At 44.0% G+C, this 18,909-nt stretch overlaps 1 protein-coding gene across 1 annotated transcript in view; it reads right to left on the bottom strand.

Moving 5' to 3' along the window:
- Nucleotides 1-18,290, bottom strand: part of USP54 (ubiquitin specific peptidase 54) — a 125,323-nt gene extending 107,033 nt beyond the window's left edge. The window contains exons 1-2 of the mRNA XM_065407975.1: nucleotides 18,144-18,290; nucleotides 12,804-12,896 (exon numbers count right to left, since the gene is read on the bottom strand). Of these exons, the coding sequence (XP_065264047.1) occupies nucleotides 12,804-12,896; nucleotides 18,144-18,290 (240 nt within the window). The remainder of the gene's footprint in view (nucleotides 1-12,803; nucleotides 12,897-18,143) is intronic.
- Between the last annotated feature and the right edge of the window lie 619 nt (nucleotides 18,291-18,909).

The following is an 18,909-nucleotide window of genomic DNA, read 5'->3' as shown; positions in this document are numbered from 1 at the left end:
CTCCCCATGCCATGAGGAATGCATCAGTGGACAGGAGAAGGGATGGGGAAGACTGAGCAAACGGGATTCCCATAGAGATGTTTACTAAGTCCTTCCACCGGTCTAAGGATTGCTTCACCCTGGTGGGCATCGATAGAAGCTTGCCTATGTTGTCTCTGTTAGGCCTGTAAATCGAACCAAACCATGCCTGAAGGCATCTCATGCATAGTCTGGCATGAGCTATAACCATGGCCATGTGCCCCAGAAGCTGAAAGAAATGTCTGTCCGAGATTTGGGGACTGAATTGTACTGGCTCTATCAACGAGGAGAGACTGAGAAATCTGTGATGTGGAAGGAGTGCCCTCACCTGAATGTAGCTGAGGTCAGCTCCTATGAATTCTAGCTTTTGAACCAGTGTTAAGGTAGATTTTTGTTTGTTGATCTGTAGACCTAGATTGAGGAACAGGTCCCGCGTGGTCTGAGTGACTCGTTGGGCCTCTGTGTAGGACCATGCCCTGAGCAGGCAATCGTCCAGGTAGGGATAAATCATTATGCCCTGAGAGCGTAAGTGGGCGGCTATTACTGGAAAGATCCTCAAGAACACCCTGGGGACCAATGAAAGGCCAAAAGGGAGTACTCTGTACTGGTAGGAATCCTGGCCCAATGTGAATCTGAGGTAACACCTGTGACTTGGTATGATAGAAATTTGGAAGTATGCGTCACTCTTGAAGGTTGAGGGCCGAGAACCAATCTCCTTCTTCTAATGCTGGGATGATCGTTTATAGGGTGACCTTCTTGAATTTCTTCGCTTTGACTTATCAGTTGAGCCCTCTGAGGTCCAGTATGGTCTCCACTTCCCTTTTTCTTTGGTATCAAGAAGTAACGAGAGTAGAAGCCTTTGCCTCTGAGATGCATGGGAACAGGTTCTATAGCTCCTCCAACACCCACTTGCTGGAGGTTAACTGATCCCAGGTGCTGCGGAACGAAGTAAGGCGATCTCTGAAAGGAGGAGTGGGATTTCCCAGCATAAGGTGGCAAGCAGAGTGTTGTACAGGCGCTTCAACCAACCTGTCAAAACTGTCATTTCGAGCTTGAGGGCTGAGACAAAGTTGGTTGTGGTCTCGAATGCTTCCACTTGGGGAACTTTGATTTCTTTCTCTGTGGCTCATAAGATCTCTGTGATGACCATTGAGGCATGTACTGCGATGACTGGGACTTAAACGGTGGCTGAGGGCTGTATTTTCTCTTGTAGGCCAGCCTGTATATCCCTAGGGAAAGAGGAATTGCCCGAGAATCATTCAATGTGCGAAGAGATGTGTCTGTCTTTTCAGCGAACAGCTTCATTTCCCTCAAAAGGAAGGTCCTCCACCATGGTTTGGACCTCTTTAGGGAAGCCGGACAACTGCAGCCACAAAGCCCTTCTCTCAGCCACGGCCATGGAACTTGAATGTGCCACCACGTCTTCCGCATATAATGCGGACTGGAGAGACGTTTTCACCACCAGCTGACCGTTGTTAATTATGGCCATAAATTGGTCTTTTGGGGAGTCTGGAGCTGATTAATAAAGGAACCTTGTTTCACATAGTTCTGGTAGTCATATTTGGCCAACGAGGCCTGATAATTAGCCACCTGGAACTGAAGAGTGGCTGACGAATACGCTCTTCTGCCAAATAGGCCCAAGCGTTTCCCATCTTGGTCATATGGGGTGGATTTAAACTGGTATTGACAGCCCTTACAATTAACCGCATCCACAATGATGAATTTGGAGGGGGGTGAGAAAATAAAAATTCCGTGCCCTTCACCGACACACAATACTTTTTGTCCGCCCGCTTGCATGTCAGCAGGACGGACGCAGGGGTCTGCCACATAACTCTGGCAGGATCCAGGAGTGCCTCATTAACTGGGAGGGCCACTCTGGTAGAGGTGGAAGAGTGTAGAATGTCCACCAGTTTGTGGTGAGGTTCAGTCACTTGGTGCAGCTGTATTTGCAGGGCTTTCTGAGCTAAGTCCTGGAATGATTTTAAATCATCCACCATGGATGGTAGAGAGGGCATCACCGCCTCGTCAGGTGAGGACAACGAGAGACGAGTTTGAGGGGTGTCTTCCCTTTCTGCCTCAGCTTCAACTTCCTCCCCCAGGTGCTCAGGAGGTTCCGAACACTTTGATGCTGCAGCTGAAGGAGGGTGGCTCCTAGCCTGCTAGTATACCACACTAGGGGCCTGGGAGGCTTGCCGCCTCTGGGCCTGCCAGGGTCCCAGTACAGCCCGTGAGGGTAGGGGGCTTGCGGCTGGTACCATATCTACCCAAACCATGGAGGTTGAGGGTTGGGGGGGGGGGGCACGGTAGGCCTGGTGTCCATGATGAAATTGGGACTCGTATGGTGGGTAGGGCGAGTGGTGAGAACCCAAGTCCTCTCACTTACTATCTGACTCTGATGAGGAAAAAGGTGGTGCACGGCATAGAGATCTCACTGAGTCCAATGCTCTGGGAGAACTCGGCACCGGAGTCCAGTGCATCAGTCACCGAGAGATCTGTTGCGCACCGGAAATCCACCAGTGCGGACAACGTTGGTGCCGAGAGGCTCGTACTGATGGAGTCAGAGACGTGGACCTAGTCATATGGTCTGTGGGTGCCATGCACACCAGGGTCAGTGCTGGTGACCACGTTGACGTGTAGCCTTCACCGAGGCGAATCTTCCATGCTTTTCAAGCCCCCACGGTACAGGTACTTCTTTGCCCGTGCCCAATGGGTCTTTGGGCAGACCAACTTGCTCTGTCAGCTGTCATGTGCTCTGGCTACCAGCTCTAGACAGCTTCAGCGCCGTCCATACCAATGGAGCTGGATATCATTTCCAACTTGATCGGGGCTCGTTATGGGGACTCTCAGACCTTTTCTTGGTGGTCTTGAGCATGGGTGGCGGATATCATAGGACAGGGCAAGCTAAGCCTCCCCTGACCCAGGCTGTACCCTGCCCATATTGCGCCCCAAGGTCCTGCCCTCCCTCTCTACCTGAAGCTGGTGGGGCACCAGGGGCTCAGCTCCCGACGGCAGCTCTGAACTCAGGCCTGTCAGCAGCCAGGGGTGGCACGGTGCAGTGCTGGGGCCAGCCAGAGGGGTGAAGGGGGTCAAGCCAGCAGCTTGGCCCAGCACTGGGGGGGGGAGGGGAGAAGTCAGGCCAGCGCTCGGGGGGGGGGGCGGCGGCCTGGTGCTCGAGGCTCTGGCGGGTGGGGCTTCAGATGGAAGAGGTGGTGGGCTAGCCTCCCCAAATGGGAGTTCACCCGCTACCCATGGTCTTGAGTAAGTGGCTCATCTCCTTGGGATCACCTGCCTTTGACAAAGAAGATTGAAGTGATAACTCCAGGGGTTGAAGAGCCGACTCCATAAGCGGGAGTTTAAGCCTTAACTCTTTATCCTTCCTGGACCTGGGTTTTAACTGATGGCACCAACCACACTTTTGTGGATTGTGCTTTTCCCCCAGGCAGCGAACGCACTGCAATCCAAAAGCTGGGATAGATTCTTTGCAGCTAAGGCACTTTTTGAAGCCTGGAGAGTCAGGCATACCCTTGTCCAGGAGGGTCCCCCCACCACCAGGGTTGGTGGGAAGCAAGCCCCCCCCCCTTTTTTTCTTTTCTTTTCTTTCCTTTTTTTGACATGGCCAATTTAAAACAAACAAAAGGCTTCAAGGGAAGCTAACATTTGCAAAACTTTAGGGAGTTAACAATCTGTGATGGGACAGCTCTTAGCTCTGTCTCTAGCCAGGGGCAGCTGAGAAGGAACTGAGGATGAAATGCCCAAGCACACTGGCTAGCCTCGTGGCAAGCGGGGAGCCGCACGTGTGCAGGCAGGACGGACTGCTATTGAAATTCTCCGATCGGAGACCTAATAAAAGTACCCAATTGGAGTCAAGGGACTTAAATGCTGTCTTTCTGCTTTCCCTCCCCTGTATTTCCCAGGATAGGCTCTTTGCTTACCTTTTCACCAGAGCAAGACTTTCCTGTCACACAATATTAGGTGGAAGGGAGTGGTTTTCCCTGCAGTTTTATCACTTTAAATTATCCAAACTAAATCTCTCTTCTTAATCTCATATCATGCCCCCTGCTTATACTGGTATGATAACCTCCTACTCCCTGGTCTTTCACATACACATCACCCTGCTTCAGTCCATACAAAACCCAGCTGCTAAAATCATCTCTCTTACCCAATCTGACCATGTCAAACACTTCTCTGAATCTCTCCACTTGTTCCCCCTTCTCCACCACATCAAAGTTCAAATATCTTACCTTTGTCTTCAAGGTTCTACATAATTTCTGTCCCTCAATACTCTCTTAGTCTCATATTGCTTCCTGAACCTGCCACTGCAATGATACTAGTCTGGGGGCTTGTACATACTACCACTTATGTCGGTATAACTTATGTCACGCAGGTGTGTGAATAAGCCACACTGCTGAGCAATGCAAGTTACACAGACGTAAGCACAGGTGTGGACAGTGCTATGTTGGCGGGAGAGCTTCTCCCGCCAACATAACTCCACCTCTGTGAGAGGTGGTAGCTATTATGCTGATGGAAGAGCTCTCTCTAGGGTGACCATATGTCCCATTTTGGCCATGACAATCCCTTTTTTAAGCCCTGCCCTGGCCCTCCCAACTTTTTTTTTTTTTCCAAAAGAAGGCATTTGTCCTGTTTGCTCTTGCTGACTTGATCAGTTGGCAAGAGCAAACAGGACAAATGCTCATTTTTATCAAAAAAGTGGGGTGCGGTGCGGAGTGGTGAGCAGAGATGCCAGCCCCCCAGGGAGAGGCGGGGGGGGGAAGCAGTGTTCCAGCATGTGGGCTTCCCCCTGCAGCGTTCCAGTAACCAGACAACAGCTTCAAATGGGGTGGGATGAGTGGTGTCCAAAGAGTTCCAGCGACTGGGCAACAGCCAGGGACAGGGGGAGGAGGGGGGCGGCACAGAGTTCCAGTGACCCGGCAACAGAATGGGGGCCCCCCCACAGGGTTCCATCGATGGGCAACAGCCTGTCCCGTTTTCTCTTTGGGAAATATGGTCACCCTAGCTCTCTCCCACCAGCATGGAGTATCTTCACCAGCTGCACCAATGTAGCGCTTCTAGTGTAGACTAGTCCTGGGTACCTTGTTTATCTATTTCTCTCACAATCTTCTTTGTGCTTTCTCCCACACCATTCCCTGCCCATTAAACACACAAACTTGTATTTTACAGATTTTTGCTACTGTTTTGCCATAGGGTCACAGCCTCATTTGGAAAGAGCACTATAAAGACTTTCCCAACCAATATACTACCTAATTTCTCAGCCACTTCAGGAACTTTTTACAATAAATCTTCACTCTCCAAATATGCACCTTATCAGCACCCTGAACAACAATTATTTCTGTTTCTGAAGGTAATCAAACTTGCTATTGTCCTCAGCTTTCACTTTAGAAAACACTATTTCTACAAAGAAAATTCACATTCTTCCTGCTTTTGTTGTACATGATAAAATTACTAATAAAGCAGCCTCACTGGAATTTATCAATCAATGCAGCATTATTCTTTGCGAACAAAAAACACTCTGTCCTACATCCTGGCACTGGAGCTCACAGTACAATCCCTGGAAGGAGAACAAACTCTTTGTGTCAATCTCAGTACAGTGGACGGATTTCCCCCCCCCCCCCGGAGCTGAGATAAACAGACACCAAAGCAAAGTCATGCACTAGAAACATCAAAACAATATAGAGCACAGCAGACTTCAGCATTAATTATAAATCAGCAAGCTGTTTTAGTGTCACAGCAGCATTACTGTACACTGTGGCAGCTGGGTTAATGAGAAACTTTAAAATATGTCACAGCAACTCAGGTGCATTGTTGGCATGGTGTTTGTGATTCCAGCTGAGGGCCTGCAAGCTGTAGTACAAGTACCTTCTACCTGACTTTCGTAAACGTATACATATCGGATTACATATTGGATTACTTCAAAAGACTGGTTGCCCATTTGTGCGTGGAGTGATTTCAAAATGGATTCCATATCAATTCATGAACAAAGCCAAGTAATATGTGGCAAGAATTAAAACTATTGAAGCTTTAGTTATTAGTTATTGGCAGACATTGCAGGTGGTGTTGGAAGAGAGGGTTGGGCCACGATTGCTGCGTGACAGTTGTCTTTCCTTTCTTTTCTGGCATTTTTCTGCGACCAGGGCAAGGCGATTTTCCTCAAAAGTGGACGTTCCCTCTCTGACAAGTTTTCACTAGTTATCCCTATCCCAGGCTGCTGTTTCCCAGTGTGTGGTGTCGATGCCACATCTCTCGATGTTTATCTTGAGGGTGTCTTTAAAGCATTTCTTTTGGCCTCCCTGTTTCCATTCTCCTTTGGTGAGTTGGGCATACAGCAGTTGTTTCAATAAGCGTACATTAGGCATGCGCACACAGTGCTCGCTTCCCCTCAGCTGGTGCTGGATAATCAGGGCCTCAACACTGAAGATATTGGCCTCTGTGAGGACACTGACGTTAGTGCAATAATCCTCCCACTTTATGTTGAGGATCTTCCAAAGAAAGTGCAGGTGCTGACGTTCCAGGTTTTTCCAGATATTTTCTATAGGTCACCCAAGTCTCACAGCCATAGAGGAGAGTCGGGATTACCACTGCTTTATAAACCAAAAGTCTAGTATGTGTTCTGATGTTGTGATTGTTGAACACCCGGCGAGACAGTCTGCCAAAGACTAGGCTGGTACAGTGAATTCTCTGCTGAATCTCGACGTCTATGTCTGCCCTCTGTGAGAGATGGCTGGCAAGATAGGCAAAGTATTCTACATTTTCCAGTTCTTCTTTGTCGATGTAGATCTTCCTTGCTGGGTCTGATGATTGACCGGGGACTAGCTGGTGGAGAACTTTTGTTTTGCTGATGTTCAGAGTTAGCCCTAGGCTTTCGTAAGCTTCAGAGAAGCAATTAAAGGGCAGTTTGGAGATCCTCCTTTGAGTGTGCAACTACAGCACAATCATCTGCGCACTGGAGTTCAGTTACTGTTGCCGATATTACTTTAGTTCTGGCACGGAGACGAGAAAGGTTGAAGAGGTTGCTGTCAATCGAATATTGGATGCCAATGCCCTGTGTTAGACGGTCTTGGGCTAATGTTTTCATAGCTGCTAAGAAAATAGAGAAAAGGGTGGGTGCCAGTACCCAACCTTATGTTACGCCAGTTCAGATGACAAAGGGCTCAGAGGTAGAGCCTCTACACAAGATGGAGGCAGTCATCTGGTCATGGTGGAGTCTTACAATAGTGATAAATTTGCTTGGGAAACCAAACTTTGACATAATTTTCCACAGAGCCTCATGGTTGACAGAGTTGAAGGCTTTGGTCAGATCGATAAAGGTCATATACAGCTCCTGGTGGTGTTCTTGACATTTTTCCTGGATCTGCCTGGCTGCAAAAATCATGCCAGTTGTGCCTCGTGATGGTCTGAAGCCACACTGGGACTCTGGAAGTACTTCCTCTGCAACAGGAAGCAGGCGATTCAGCAAGAGTCTAGCAAGAATCTTCCCAGCAATGGAGAGAAGGGCAATGCCTCGATAGTTGCCACAGTCAGCCCTGTCTCCCTTTTTAAAAATGGTGACGATGTTAGCATTACATAAGTCAGCAAGGATTTCTTCGGTGTGCCAGATTTTGAGGAGCAGCAAGTGAAGCCTGTTAGTCAGTGTTTCTTCCCCCCCCCCCTTTCAGTACTTTAGCTGGTATGCCATCAGGACCACCGTGGGTTTTTTTTCTTTTTTCATTTGTTTAATTGCTTTGCAGACCTCCTCAGATGTTGGTGGGCTGGCAAGAGTTTCACAGATTGGGTGCTGAGGGATAGAGTCAATGGCATCAGTTACAGTCGATTCTCAATTTAGAAGCTTTTGATGCGGTTCCTTCCAGCACTCTTTGATGGATTTGTTATCTTTAAGAAGGGCACTACCATCTTTGGATCTCAGAGGTGTGAGCCCACATGAGCTTGGTCCATACAGGGTCTTTGTCTCACCAAAAAAACTCTGCATATCATGTCTGTCAGCAAATGTTTGGATTTCTTTTGCTTTGTCCTTCCACCATTTGTTTTTGATTTCTCGGATCCTCCTTTGAACTTCAGCTTTGAGCTGATGGAAAGTGCTCTGCTTCTGACTGGATAGTGGTTGGTTTTGCCAGTCGCAGAAAGCTTTTCTCTTCTGGTCCAAAAGGGCTGTAATCTCAATGTTGTTGTTGTCAAACCAGTCTTGATGGCAATGGGTAGCAAAGCCAATGGATTCCTCACAAACCTCAATGATGGTCTATTTTAGGGCTTCCGAGTCTTCTTCAACACTTGTGTTGTCATTTCCAGGTGTGCATATGGCCAGTTTTTCACTGAAGAGTGTTTGGAAGTTCTCTTGGTGTACTGAGGATTGAAGTCTTTGGATGTTGTATTGCCATCTGTGTGATTTGGATTGCTTTCTATGTTTCGGTACAATCCTGATGGACATGACTGACCTCACCAGGGAGTGGTCAGTCCCAGTAATCATCGTCTCCTCTCATGACACGGGTGATTTGGACATCTCTTATATCCTGTGTTCTTGCAATGACATAATCTAGGAGGTGCCACTGTTTTGAGTGGGGGTGTTGCCAAGTTGTTTTGTATTTGTTTCTTTGTCTGAGGATTGTGTTTGTGATCACAAGATCGTGCTCTGCACATTTGCTGAATAGAAGGATGCCATTGGAATTGGTCTTATCCACTCCTTCCTTCCCAATGGTTCTACGTCATACGTTAGAATCTTGGCCAACTCTTGCATTAAAGTTCCATAAGAGGATTTCTTACACAGTATCTTTACACAGTATTTCACCAACAAAGAACTGTGTTTAGAATGAGAAACAATTACAAGACTTTGGCTTGGATTAAATCTAATCTGGAGTTTCTATTCCCCCACCCCCCACTTTCTTTCTTTCTTGCCAAGTATGGTGCCTTTAACTACATTTAAGGATGTTTCTTGAAGGGAATAATTTACTTACTAAAAATGGTTTAATACATAAACTCTGCTGAGTTTTTAACTCTGCCTCTGGGCTTTCATAATGTATAGGAACACTGCAACAACTGCATGTAAGCTTCCTGAACGGGGTGAAAGAATTTTGGAATTCTGTGTGATGAAAAAGCTCTGATGAAAGCTTGCTAAAGATTGTGGTTAACATAGCATGGATATCAACTTCAGATATGAAACCCATAAACATAGGTATTCTCAATCATACAAAGATGGGAGGAAGAGGACCAAGTGGTGCCTTTCCACATGTTTCTAAGAATAAGCACAGGGCTATAAACTCAGATCTTTTAAGTTTTGGGCTCACATCTGCCACTAACTAGCTTTAACAAACATTGTGAACCTCTACACACTTCACAAACATTTACTTTGTAAACTAAACTCAAATCCTTATCCTCCTTCAGCTATCGACTGCCTTTGACACCAGCCAACCACACTCTTCTTGATGACTCATCTTCCCTTGGTTTTCATGACTCTTTCCTCTCCTGGTGCTCCTACTTCTCAAATCATTCCATGTTTCCTTCAGAGGATCCTCTTAATCCACAGTCCAATATTCAGTGGTGGGGTCCAACAGGGCTCCATCCTGGCCCCCCTCATCTCCCTTTACACAATCTGTCTTGGTGACCTCATTCAAAAACATGTCTTTAACAATAATCTTTACACTGATGACTCACAGCTCCATTCTGGAGCCACTTTTATTCAAACTAAAATCTCAGCCTGAATTTGATTTCTCCTTGTGATGTCCTGCTGTTAGCTTAAAACTCAGCGTAGACAAAACTTAATTCCTTGATCTTTTCCCTTAAGCCCTCTCCCTTCCTCTCATTTTTGATTACCACAGACATCACCACCATCCTCCTTGGCCATAATCGATCTTCAACTCAGCTCTCTCTCTAATCCCATACATCCAAGCCATGTCCAAATCTTGCCACTTCTGCCTATACAACATCTCTAATATTCAGCCTTTCTGCTCTATCCACACTGTTGCAACTTTCATCCAGGCCTTCATTATCTTGCTCCTCAGCTACTGAAACCTCCTTCCTTCCTGGCCTTAACAACAGCATATCTTGCATTCAAGGGAGCATTCAAAATGCTGCTGCAATTATCTTCTGGCTCATTGTTTCAATCACTTCACTTCCTCCTTTTTGTCCCTCCAATGACTCCCTCTTTTCCACCATAATCACAAACTATGTGTCATCCCTAATGGCTTAGCCGAGTTCTACACATCTCCTCTCATAAAGCAGTGGTTTTCAAACTGTGGCCCGTAGACCACTGGGAGTCTGCAGACTATGTTCAATATTTCCAAAGGAGTCCGCACAGCCATTTGAAATTTTGTAGGGTTCTGCAAAAAAGGTTGAAAACCACTGGTATAGAGCCATTGACCCTCACCTCTGTTCCATATCAAATTTTCATGGTCCATGTACACATGGAAAATTTGACATCTTTGTGCTCTCTCCCTTGCTGTCCCTATGCATGGGAGATCCCTTCTGTAAAAATCCACCATGCCACTATACTACCCTCTTTCGAATTCATCCTTTAAACTTGTCTCTGCCATGATGCCTACAAGTCACTCAAAAATGGTTAGACAGCTGGCATATTGTGATTACTACTTTTTCACTTATTATAATCTCACTGTTACCTTGTGCTCCCCCCTGCCACTTTATTGTACCAATCTGTTGTCTCATACTTAGGATGTAAATTCTTTGGAGCAGGGACCATCTTTTTGTTATGTGTATGTAAAGTGCTTAGCAAAACAGGATTAGGACCTTCAGGTGCTACCACAATACAATTAATTTATTTAGGACTTTCAAACAATCGAACACTTAGGTAAATATCACTGCCCCATTTTTATAGATGGGGAAACTGCTACTCAGGGAGGCTGCAGTATACATTTTCAAGTATGTCGACTAATTTTCCTGATTCATAGAGGTCCTGAACATCTGTGCTTCTATTAACTTGAATTGGAGTTGTGGGTTCTCAGCAAACCAAGTGTCTCAAGTTGGGCACCCAAAACTGGAGGCTTCCAAAATTAAGACACATTTGCAAATCTAGGCCTAAGTAATTTACTCAAGGTCACAAAACCAGTTAGTGTCAGAAACAACATTTGAATCCAGAATTACTTACTCCCATGCCTACGTCTACGATATTTAACTACCTGTTTCTCCTCCTGTGAAATAGGTTTAATAATGGTGTCTGCAAACAGGTTCCATAAAGGTGTGTACTATACTCTTAATACTCATAAGGCTGGTGAGAGAAGCCTCTTGAGTCAGCTTTTCCACAGTCCAGTATCATCTCAGAAAAATTCCCCCAACAGTTTTAAACTGAAAAAGACTTTTAGCCTAAAGACTTCATAGGCAAGAGACTCTTTCCACCCAAAACTATATACATCTTTTCTTGTTAGAAACATTTCCACTCTCTGCTATCATTATAACTGACCAACACTGGTGATACACTCATTGATGCTGCATATTCACCTTTTCTCTCTATTACTTAACTCCTGACTTTGAAACTAGTTTCTTAAGCAGCTCTTATGGAAAGGCAGATACTGAGATGGGCACTGACTATGCTGAGAATAATTAAATTAAATCAAAAAGTCAAAATAGAAAATACAACTGAGTTTGAGAAATTAATTAAACTATTCAAATAAGATGGAGGCTCCTGTTAGCTTCACGTAGAACTCCATTATCAGAAGGATAGAGCAGACGCGGACAAACTTTTTGGCCTGAGGGCTGCATCAGGTTTCGGAAATTGTATGGAGGACCGGTTAGGGGAGGGGGTCATGGCCCGGCCCCCACCCCCTATCCACCCCACCCCCCCAGGACTCCTGCCCCTCCAATTCCCCCATTCCCTGACGGCCCTCCTGGGACCCCTGCCCCATCCAACCACCCCTTCTCTCTGTCCCGACTGCCCCAGAAACCCCTGCCCCTGACTGCCCACCGCCACCCTATCCAACCCCCTTCCTTCCTAACAGCCAACCCAGGGACCCCTGCCCCATCCAACCACCCCTTCTCCCTGTCCCCTGCCTCCGGAACCCCTGCCCCTGATTGGCCCCCGCCACCCCATCCAACCCTCCTCTCATTCCTGACTGCCCCCCTCCCCAGGACCTCTGCTCCCATTCAACCTCCTTGTTCCCCGCCCTCTGACTGCCCTGACCCCTATCCACACCCCCGCCCCCTGACCACCACCCCGAATTCCCCTACCCTCTATCCAACCCCCCCCCCCCCCTCCCTGCGCCCTTACCGTGCTGCCTTTGAACACCGGTGGCTGGCAGCGCTACAGCTGCGCTGCCCGGCTGGAGCCAGCCACGCCATCGCCACCACGCAGCACAGAGCACTGGGTCAGGCCGGGCTCTGCAGCGGCGCTGCCCTAGAAGCTCGCAGCCCCGCTGCCCAGAGCATTGCGCCGGCAGTGGAGCGAGCTGAGGCTGCAGGGGAGGGGGAACAGCAGGGGCGGGGCCGGGGGTAGCCTCCCGGGCCAGGAGCTCAGGGGCCCGTCAGGAGGGTCCCGCGGACCGGATGTGGCCCACAGGCCGTAGTTTGCCCACCTCTGGGATAGAGAGTAATTACACATTTAATGGAGGAAACTCAAGACAGAAACATGACATTCTCACACCCCATTGGCTGAATATCCTGAAGGTATGGCATTATATCTTATGACTCTCTGCAGCCTGCATCTAAGTAGATTTACTTTCCTTCTCACCAGTCCCTGTGTCAATGGTTAACTAAATGCAACCCACAAATACAGTCTCTGGTAAACAATTCCAATTTCTCCAAACTGTTTTTCTTTTTTTGCTCCCATCTCTTACCTTAAGAGCACAAAAGATGCAAGAATCTCCCATGCACTTGTGCGTCGTGATCTGTCGGAAGCTGCGACGGAAAATATCCAGGTGCCAAAGAACCTGTAAAGCAAATGGAAGCAGAGGTTATTTTATTAATCTGAATAGGAAAATCTTGCACAAGATTTTAACTAAAATTATGCAATCCAAATATTTCCAGAAAGCACTCATGCCATTGTAACTATTCATTAACAAGACATGCCTTTCATTTTTCTTGCCCTCTGTGTTTCCAGTTATAGATACTAGTTTACTACCCATGCTGTCCAACAGAGCATCCCTCAGCATCTCTCTCACACATTTAACTAAGGCTGTAATTCTCCTGGGGTGGATTCAGATCCCATAACACGTTTTTAAATCTTCAAGCCTTTTGCTGTGGAATTGCTCAGCCACAAGATGGGCAGGCAGAGACTTAGGTGTTTGAGTTGACAGTTCTAGGGAGAGAAGGTGCTAATACTACATTGTATTGCTTGCATACTCCTTTTCTGCCAGCGTATTTATGGAAGTATTCCCAATTTTAGCAGAAGCAGCTGACTTTCCATGCTGGAAGGTGAGTAATATAATGGCAGTAGATAAGAGGAGATTAAGGTTATGTCTACACTATAGACCTTACAGCGGCACAGCTATACCGCTGCAGCTGTGCTGCTGTAAGGTCTCCCATGTAGCTGCTCTATATCGAGAGCTCTCCCGTCGGCATAATTAAACCACCACCAATGAGTAGCAGTGGCTATGTTGGTGGGAGTGTCTCCTGCTGACATAGCGCTGCCCACACCGCAAAGTCTGTCAGTGAAACTTATGTCTGTCAGGGAGGTGGGGGGGTTTTCCACACCCCTGACCGATAAAAGTTTTACCCGCAGAAGTGCGAGTGCAGACAAACTTTTTCTTAGGCTAATCTAAGAATCTAATGTAAGAAAAACTAATCATTGTAACCAAAATGATGGGATGGCCTTTCTTCCAATTCCCAAAGATGACTTTCTCCTGTTTTTCCCCTCATGAGTCTGCTGACCAACTACAGAACCTGGCTGCAAGTGATGCAGGTACTCTGAAGAATGTATACTCTTCACAGGAAAAAATGTTTAATAATTTGTCAGTCCTAATGTTCTGGTTGTGGTGACCTATAAATTACTTACCCTTTGTTCAGTACTTCATCTCTTAGCCTTAGCACTCTGGCTGGAAGAATTAAAGACCCATTACTCTAGGAGTGGCTGCTGCACAGATAAACTGTCTCTTGCTGGCCAAAACTGTACTGTTCTATCTCCACTGCAGCTGAAATCAAACTAGCAACAATCATATTTACACACAGTTGCTACTGGAAATTTTCTAGCCCTGATCAACATGGATGGGTATTTTTCCCCCCCATAGAAATCATGGTATTGACTATTATGTGTTAGCATCAAAAGTGTTTACAATTGGTTGTTGCTAGCATATAGGTTAAATTATAGGCAAAGTTAGGTAAAAGTTAGAACTGGGTTTTCTTCCCAGCTCCGACACTGAAACAATTACCTTGGGCAAATCACTTGACTTCTGTGTCTCAGTGTCCACCTCTGAAAAACTGTGATAATATTGACCTTTCTGAATGTTTTCAATCCTTTGACTAAAGACATTATATAACAAACATTATAAATAAATATGATTGTTGCTAACTAGCTTAATTTCAACTAATTGGGCCTTAGTGCATACCCAGCACTCAATATCTAACATCGGGAGGCATTATCTTTAAGGGCGTGTGCCAAAAGAAGCTGGACCCAAATTGCATTGTGCATTTAACTGACTAAATGCTTCCATAGCATATGCACAGGCAGTGCACATTTTCTTCTTGATTGATGGCCCAGGATAAAAGTTTACTGATCCTGAAAGCATTTGTACTGGTCTCCCAAAGTGTTTCCAGTCCTAGCAATTTGTTAAGTAATGGGCCTTAGAGCACAAGTTTACAAGTGTTAAAGTATTTTTTTCAGGGTGTATAAAAATCAATGATTTTTTTTAAATGGGATTTTTTTGATAAAATGCTTTTTAAGGAAAAAAACCTATCTAAAGATAGTTTTAATTAAGATACATTATAGCTCAAAAATATCTCATCACGGAATAGGGATTATAAATTTTAATTCTATAGTATGAGACAATATATTCATGTAATGTCTAAGAAAAGTTTTGTAAATGAGTTCCAATAGTTCATGGATTAGGGACCCAATTTTATGGGGTTCCACAGGCTTCTGTATAGATTATTTAGGTTAATCTTTCTGTCTACCCAATGGGACTCCGTACTCAGTTTAGAAGATACCATCAGAGATGCTTAGTTTCGCAGTTCTCAAACAGTGGATTTTTGTCTCCAGAGGTAACGTGCTTGTTAACAGCAAAAATATTTTCAAATAAATAAATAATATATAGAGATGAGAAATAACTGACCTCAACTCTATTGTCCCTCTGCAAATTTGTGTACACAGAGTCAATCCCTTACCTCTCTCTAAAAGTGCAAAGTTTCAAAAAATTCAATGAATAGAAGATTGTTGGGGGTGAAATAGGTTTGGACAAGGAGAAAAAGTCTGGAGATGAATGTGAAGTGAGGGACATATGCTTGTTTTGTTAAAATACTATACGTTTGCTGTTGAAGAAAAAAATCCAGAATGCATAACGTCGTTGTTTTAGTTAAATAAAACAATTTAACTGTCTGTCTGGTGATGTTCTCCTCCTAATACAGCATGTCAAGAAAATCCTCCAAATATAAATGATCAACCTGTTGAATTGGAGATAGTTCACCTCCCAATGACTTCATAAATATCTGCTTCAATTACCTTTGGTAAATGAAATAACCAATCATTCATTTTCTGATATAGCAATAAAACTAATCTGAAAAGTTTTCAAAATAAAATCACTGTTTAAAAATGTATAGTGTGTACCTTCAAAAAATGAAACCTACATCTATCTCTGAGTTGTGAAGAATATGTATTAAGGTTATAACAACCAACAAGAATGCACTTTTATGTAGAAAACCATAATTAAATCAAGTATTCCTGACTAGTGATTTAAATAATGATTTGAATCAATTTGATTTAAATCAAATCCACCCTGTATTTTTTCTTATATGTTTTTATTATATATTGTAGCCCATAGGCCTAGCTTGTCTTTATTATATTTGTTATTAAATTTGTGAAACTTCCCAAAAGTTCAAAATGTAAAAGTTAATATTTGTACTTGAGTTGCAGCCCTTCCTGTGAGACTGGGTAAATATTTGCAGCTCCTCATGACATACAAAACTCACGAAGAGCTATGACACACTGAACAAAAGGGAGAAAATATTGTGTTTAGGAAAGAATCCAGTATTTTTTTAAATTTAACTGCATGAGGTAATTGTTGCTCCTCTCGAATGTAAAAACAGGAACTATCTATATCATAAACAGCAGCAATAATTCAAACAGTCTCAGATTTAAGTTTAAATTTTACAAATTTAACATTCCACAATAAAAATATTGAAAAAGCTATTTTAATGAAATATGAGATACAGCTTTAAAATCAGGTCATTCTGATTACCATCTTGCTTTTTATATCCCACTTCAATATTTTTAGCATCTCTTTTGAGCCATTAGAGTTTAAAGATTAACAGAGTATGCTATTTGAAGGGTAGGATCCCAAGTTTTCAGACTGGTGTACAGCATCAAGCACTAAAATCGGGTGAGAATTGAAGTTTGGGGAGGAAGACGGTAATTAGTGCGCTACGAATGTAATGCACAAAATCTCATGACCCAAAAGAAATGAAAATATATGCCACTGGTAATCTCATCTTTCCAGTGCTAGATTCCATTTGTTTTGAGCCCTGGTATTTCATAGGATATTAGGCCTGTAAACTATTCACTAGGCCTTCCACTTATATTATTTATTTGTACTACAGTAACATCTAGAGTTGCCAGATGAGTTAGGGCCCCATTGTGATAGCCACAAAACATATAGTAAGAGACAGTCTCTGCCCCCAAAGAGAATGTAATTTTAAAAGAATAGACAAAAGGTATGAGGAAAAGGTGTTGGTCCTGCTTTGAGCAGGGGGTTGGACTAGATGACCTCCTGAGGTCTCTTCCAACCCTAATCTTCTATGATTCTAGGAAGGAAATATCTCCCTTTTACAGATGGGGAACTGAGGCTCAGAGAAATTAAGTAATTTGGCCAGGTTCACATAGGAAATCTGTGGCAGAATCAGAAACTGAATCTAGATCTCCTGAGTTCAAGCCAAGTGTCTTATCACACAACTTCTTTGGCATGGGATCAGAATTTAATATGGCAAATCTTGAATCTCAGGCCAGTGAAATTTTCAATCTTTGATGTGCTAAGTGTATAGGCATTTAGGTCCTATCCATACTGCAATTTAACTGTGCTGAAACTGTGTCCCCTGAATCAATTGTAGCTGATGTACAGACAGGGCCTTAAGGAACACCTTCCAATGAGAAGAACTAAAGTCCTGAAGACTGGCATTCATAGTGTATAAGTGGTCACAATGCAAATATTGTATTACCTATATAAATCTACTAAGAACTTAACTTCTGACTTAGCCTTGACCTGGAAGGAATACCTCCTCTAGGGAACTGAAAGCAGTTCCAGGGAAGAACATTTCTTCGTCTCACATGAATTAAAGAATGATAGCTGGACATGAACTATGAACCTAACTTATTTCACTCAAACTGAACTCCCACAGACAAAAAGTCAGTACTTCTCTCATCAAGTCACCAGCCTGTGATCTCTAATTCAAGAGTCAAAGAATACAGACTGTACAAAAGGGATTTTAAATGGACGCTATCAACTGAATCTAGTCATTTAAAAAAATTAGTTAGTTTCAGGAACTAGACCTGCCAGAAGCCCTGCCAATTTTTGTGGTTTCAAAATCAGTTTCCTATTTCTTAAAAATATTTTTCTTCTCCTGTTGCTGTAAGAAAACCCATATAAACAAAAGGAATAATTGACGGTGCACCACATAAAACTGAACATAAAAAATGAAAAAGCAGGTTTCTCTAATCCTTCAGTTTTATTCATTTTAAATTAAAAAATTCAGACAGAAGTGTAATTTTTAAGTTGACTGTGTACCTTTAATACACTTTCATCTTGGAAAGTCTAGGGCTTTTGCCCAGTGATGGAACACAGTTAATCTACAGTACAAAGTGGAACTGTATTCTATCTGGTGTCAGGAGACAATGGTGTTGCAAAAGTCCCCTAATTTGGTTGTATTTGTTGTGTAGATAGATCCTAGAAGAACAAGTTAGCAACAGTAAGAATGTAAAGCAAAGAGAAAAAGGTGAAATACAAAGACAGACAAACTGTATACAGCATCCTTACCTGCAAAGCACTATTCAAGAAGCAGCTATTCTGTCCTGGTTCATTGCTGAGGCCCTTACTGGGTGCTATGGAAGTTGTATTACGTGGAGTAAACATCCCCTGCACGCCACCCCGTCCCACAGAAAAATATGTCCTTTTCAAAGACATCTTTCACATTTAGCTCTATAATATGAAGAAGGCTTTTGTATCTCTGTTTGCCTGAAAGTCTTTCACTGGACAAGATCCTTTACCCAAAGTGAAAATTAAGGAGTACAATCCAATCCTCTTAAAATACAGTTTAAACAAAATTTCTCCTTCGATGTGGACACATGGAACTCATGAGTTAGCTATATATATATTTATTTTAAATCCAGAGCAGGATGCTATCATTCATCTGCTGATGATGTAGGGATGATGATGCTTTACAGGCAATAGAACAGAAGCAAGCAAAATGAAGGAATCCATGGTCTTTCAAGTGCAACTGCTTTGCTGTTACATCCTTCTTCTGAACAGACTGTCACTTCAATAGAACTCTCTTGAAGACAGTGTAATTGCTGAAGTCCAGCAGGGTCCAGGACAAGTAAAATGCAAGACTTCTGTTAATACTTTTATAATCCTCCCACAGAACATAGAGCAACCCAACTAGTAAAAAAGCAGGCCCACCAAAACCAAAATAAAGCCTTGCTTCTAATGGAAGTGGTGAAAAGATATCTTCAGTTCTGAGAGGGATGAAAAAGGAGAGATTCCGGAACTGCGCTGGGAAGTGCTTTTATTTTAGGTAGTAAAA

This window comes from Emys orbicularis, chromosome 7 (assembly GCF_028017835.1).
Source record: "Emys orbicularis isolate rEmyOrb1 chromosome 7, rEmyOrb1.hap1, whole genome shotgun sequence".
NCBI lineage: Eukaryota > Metazoa > Chordata > Testudines > Emydidae > Emys > Emys orbicularis.
Note: the sequence above shows the minus strand (reverse complement) of the source record. Positions and strands in the feature narration are given on the sequence as shown.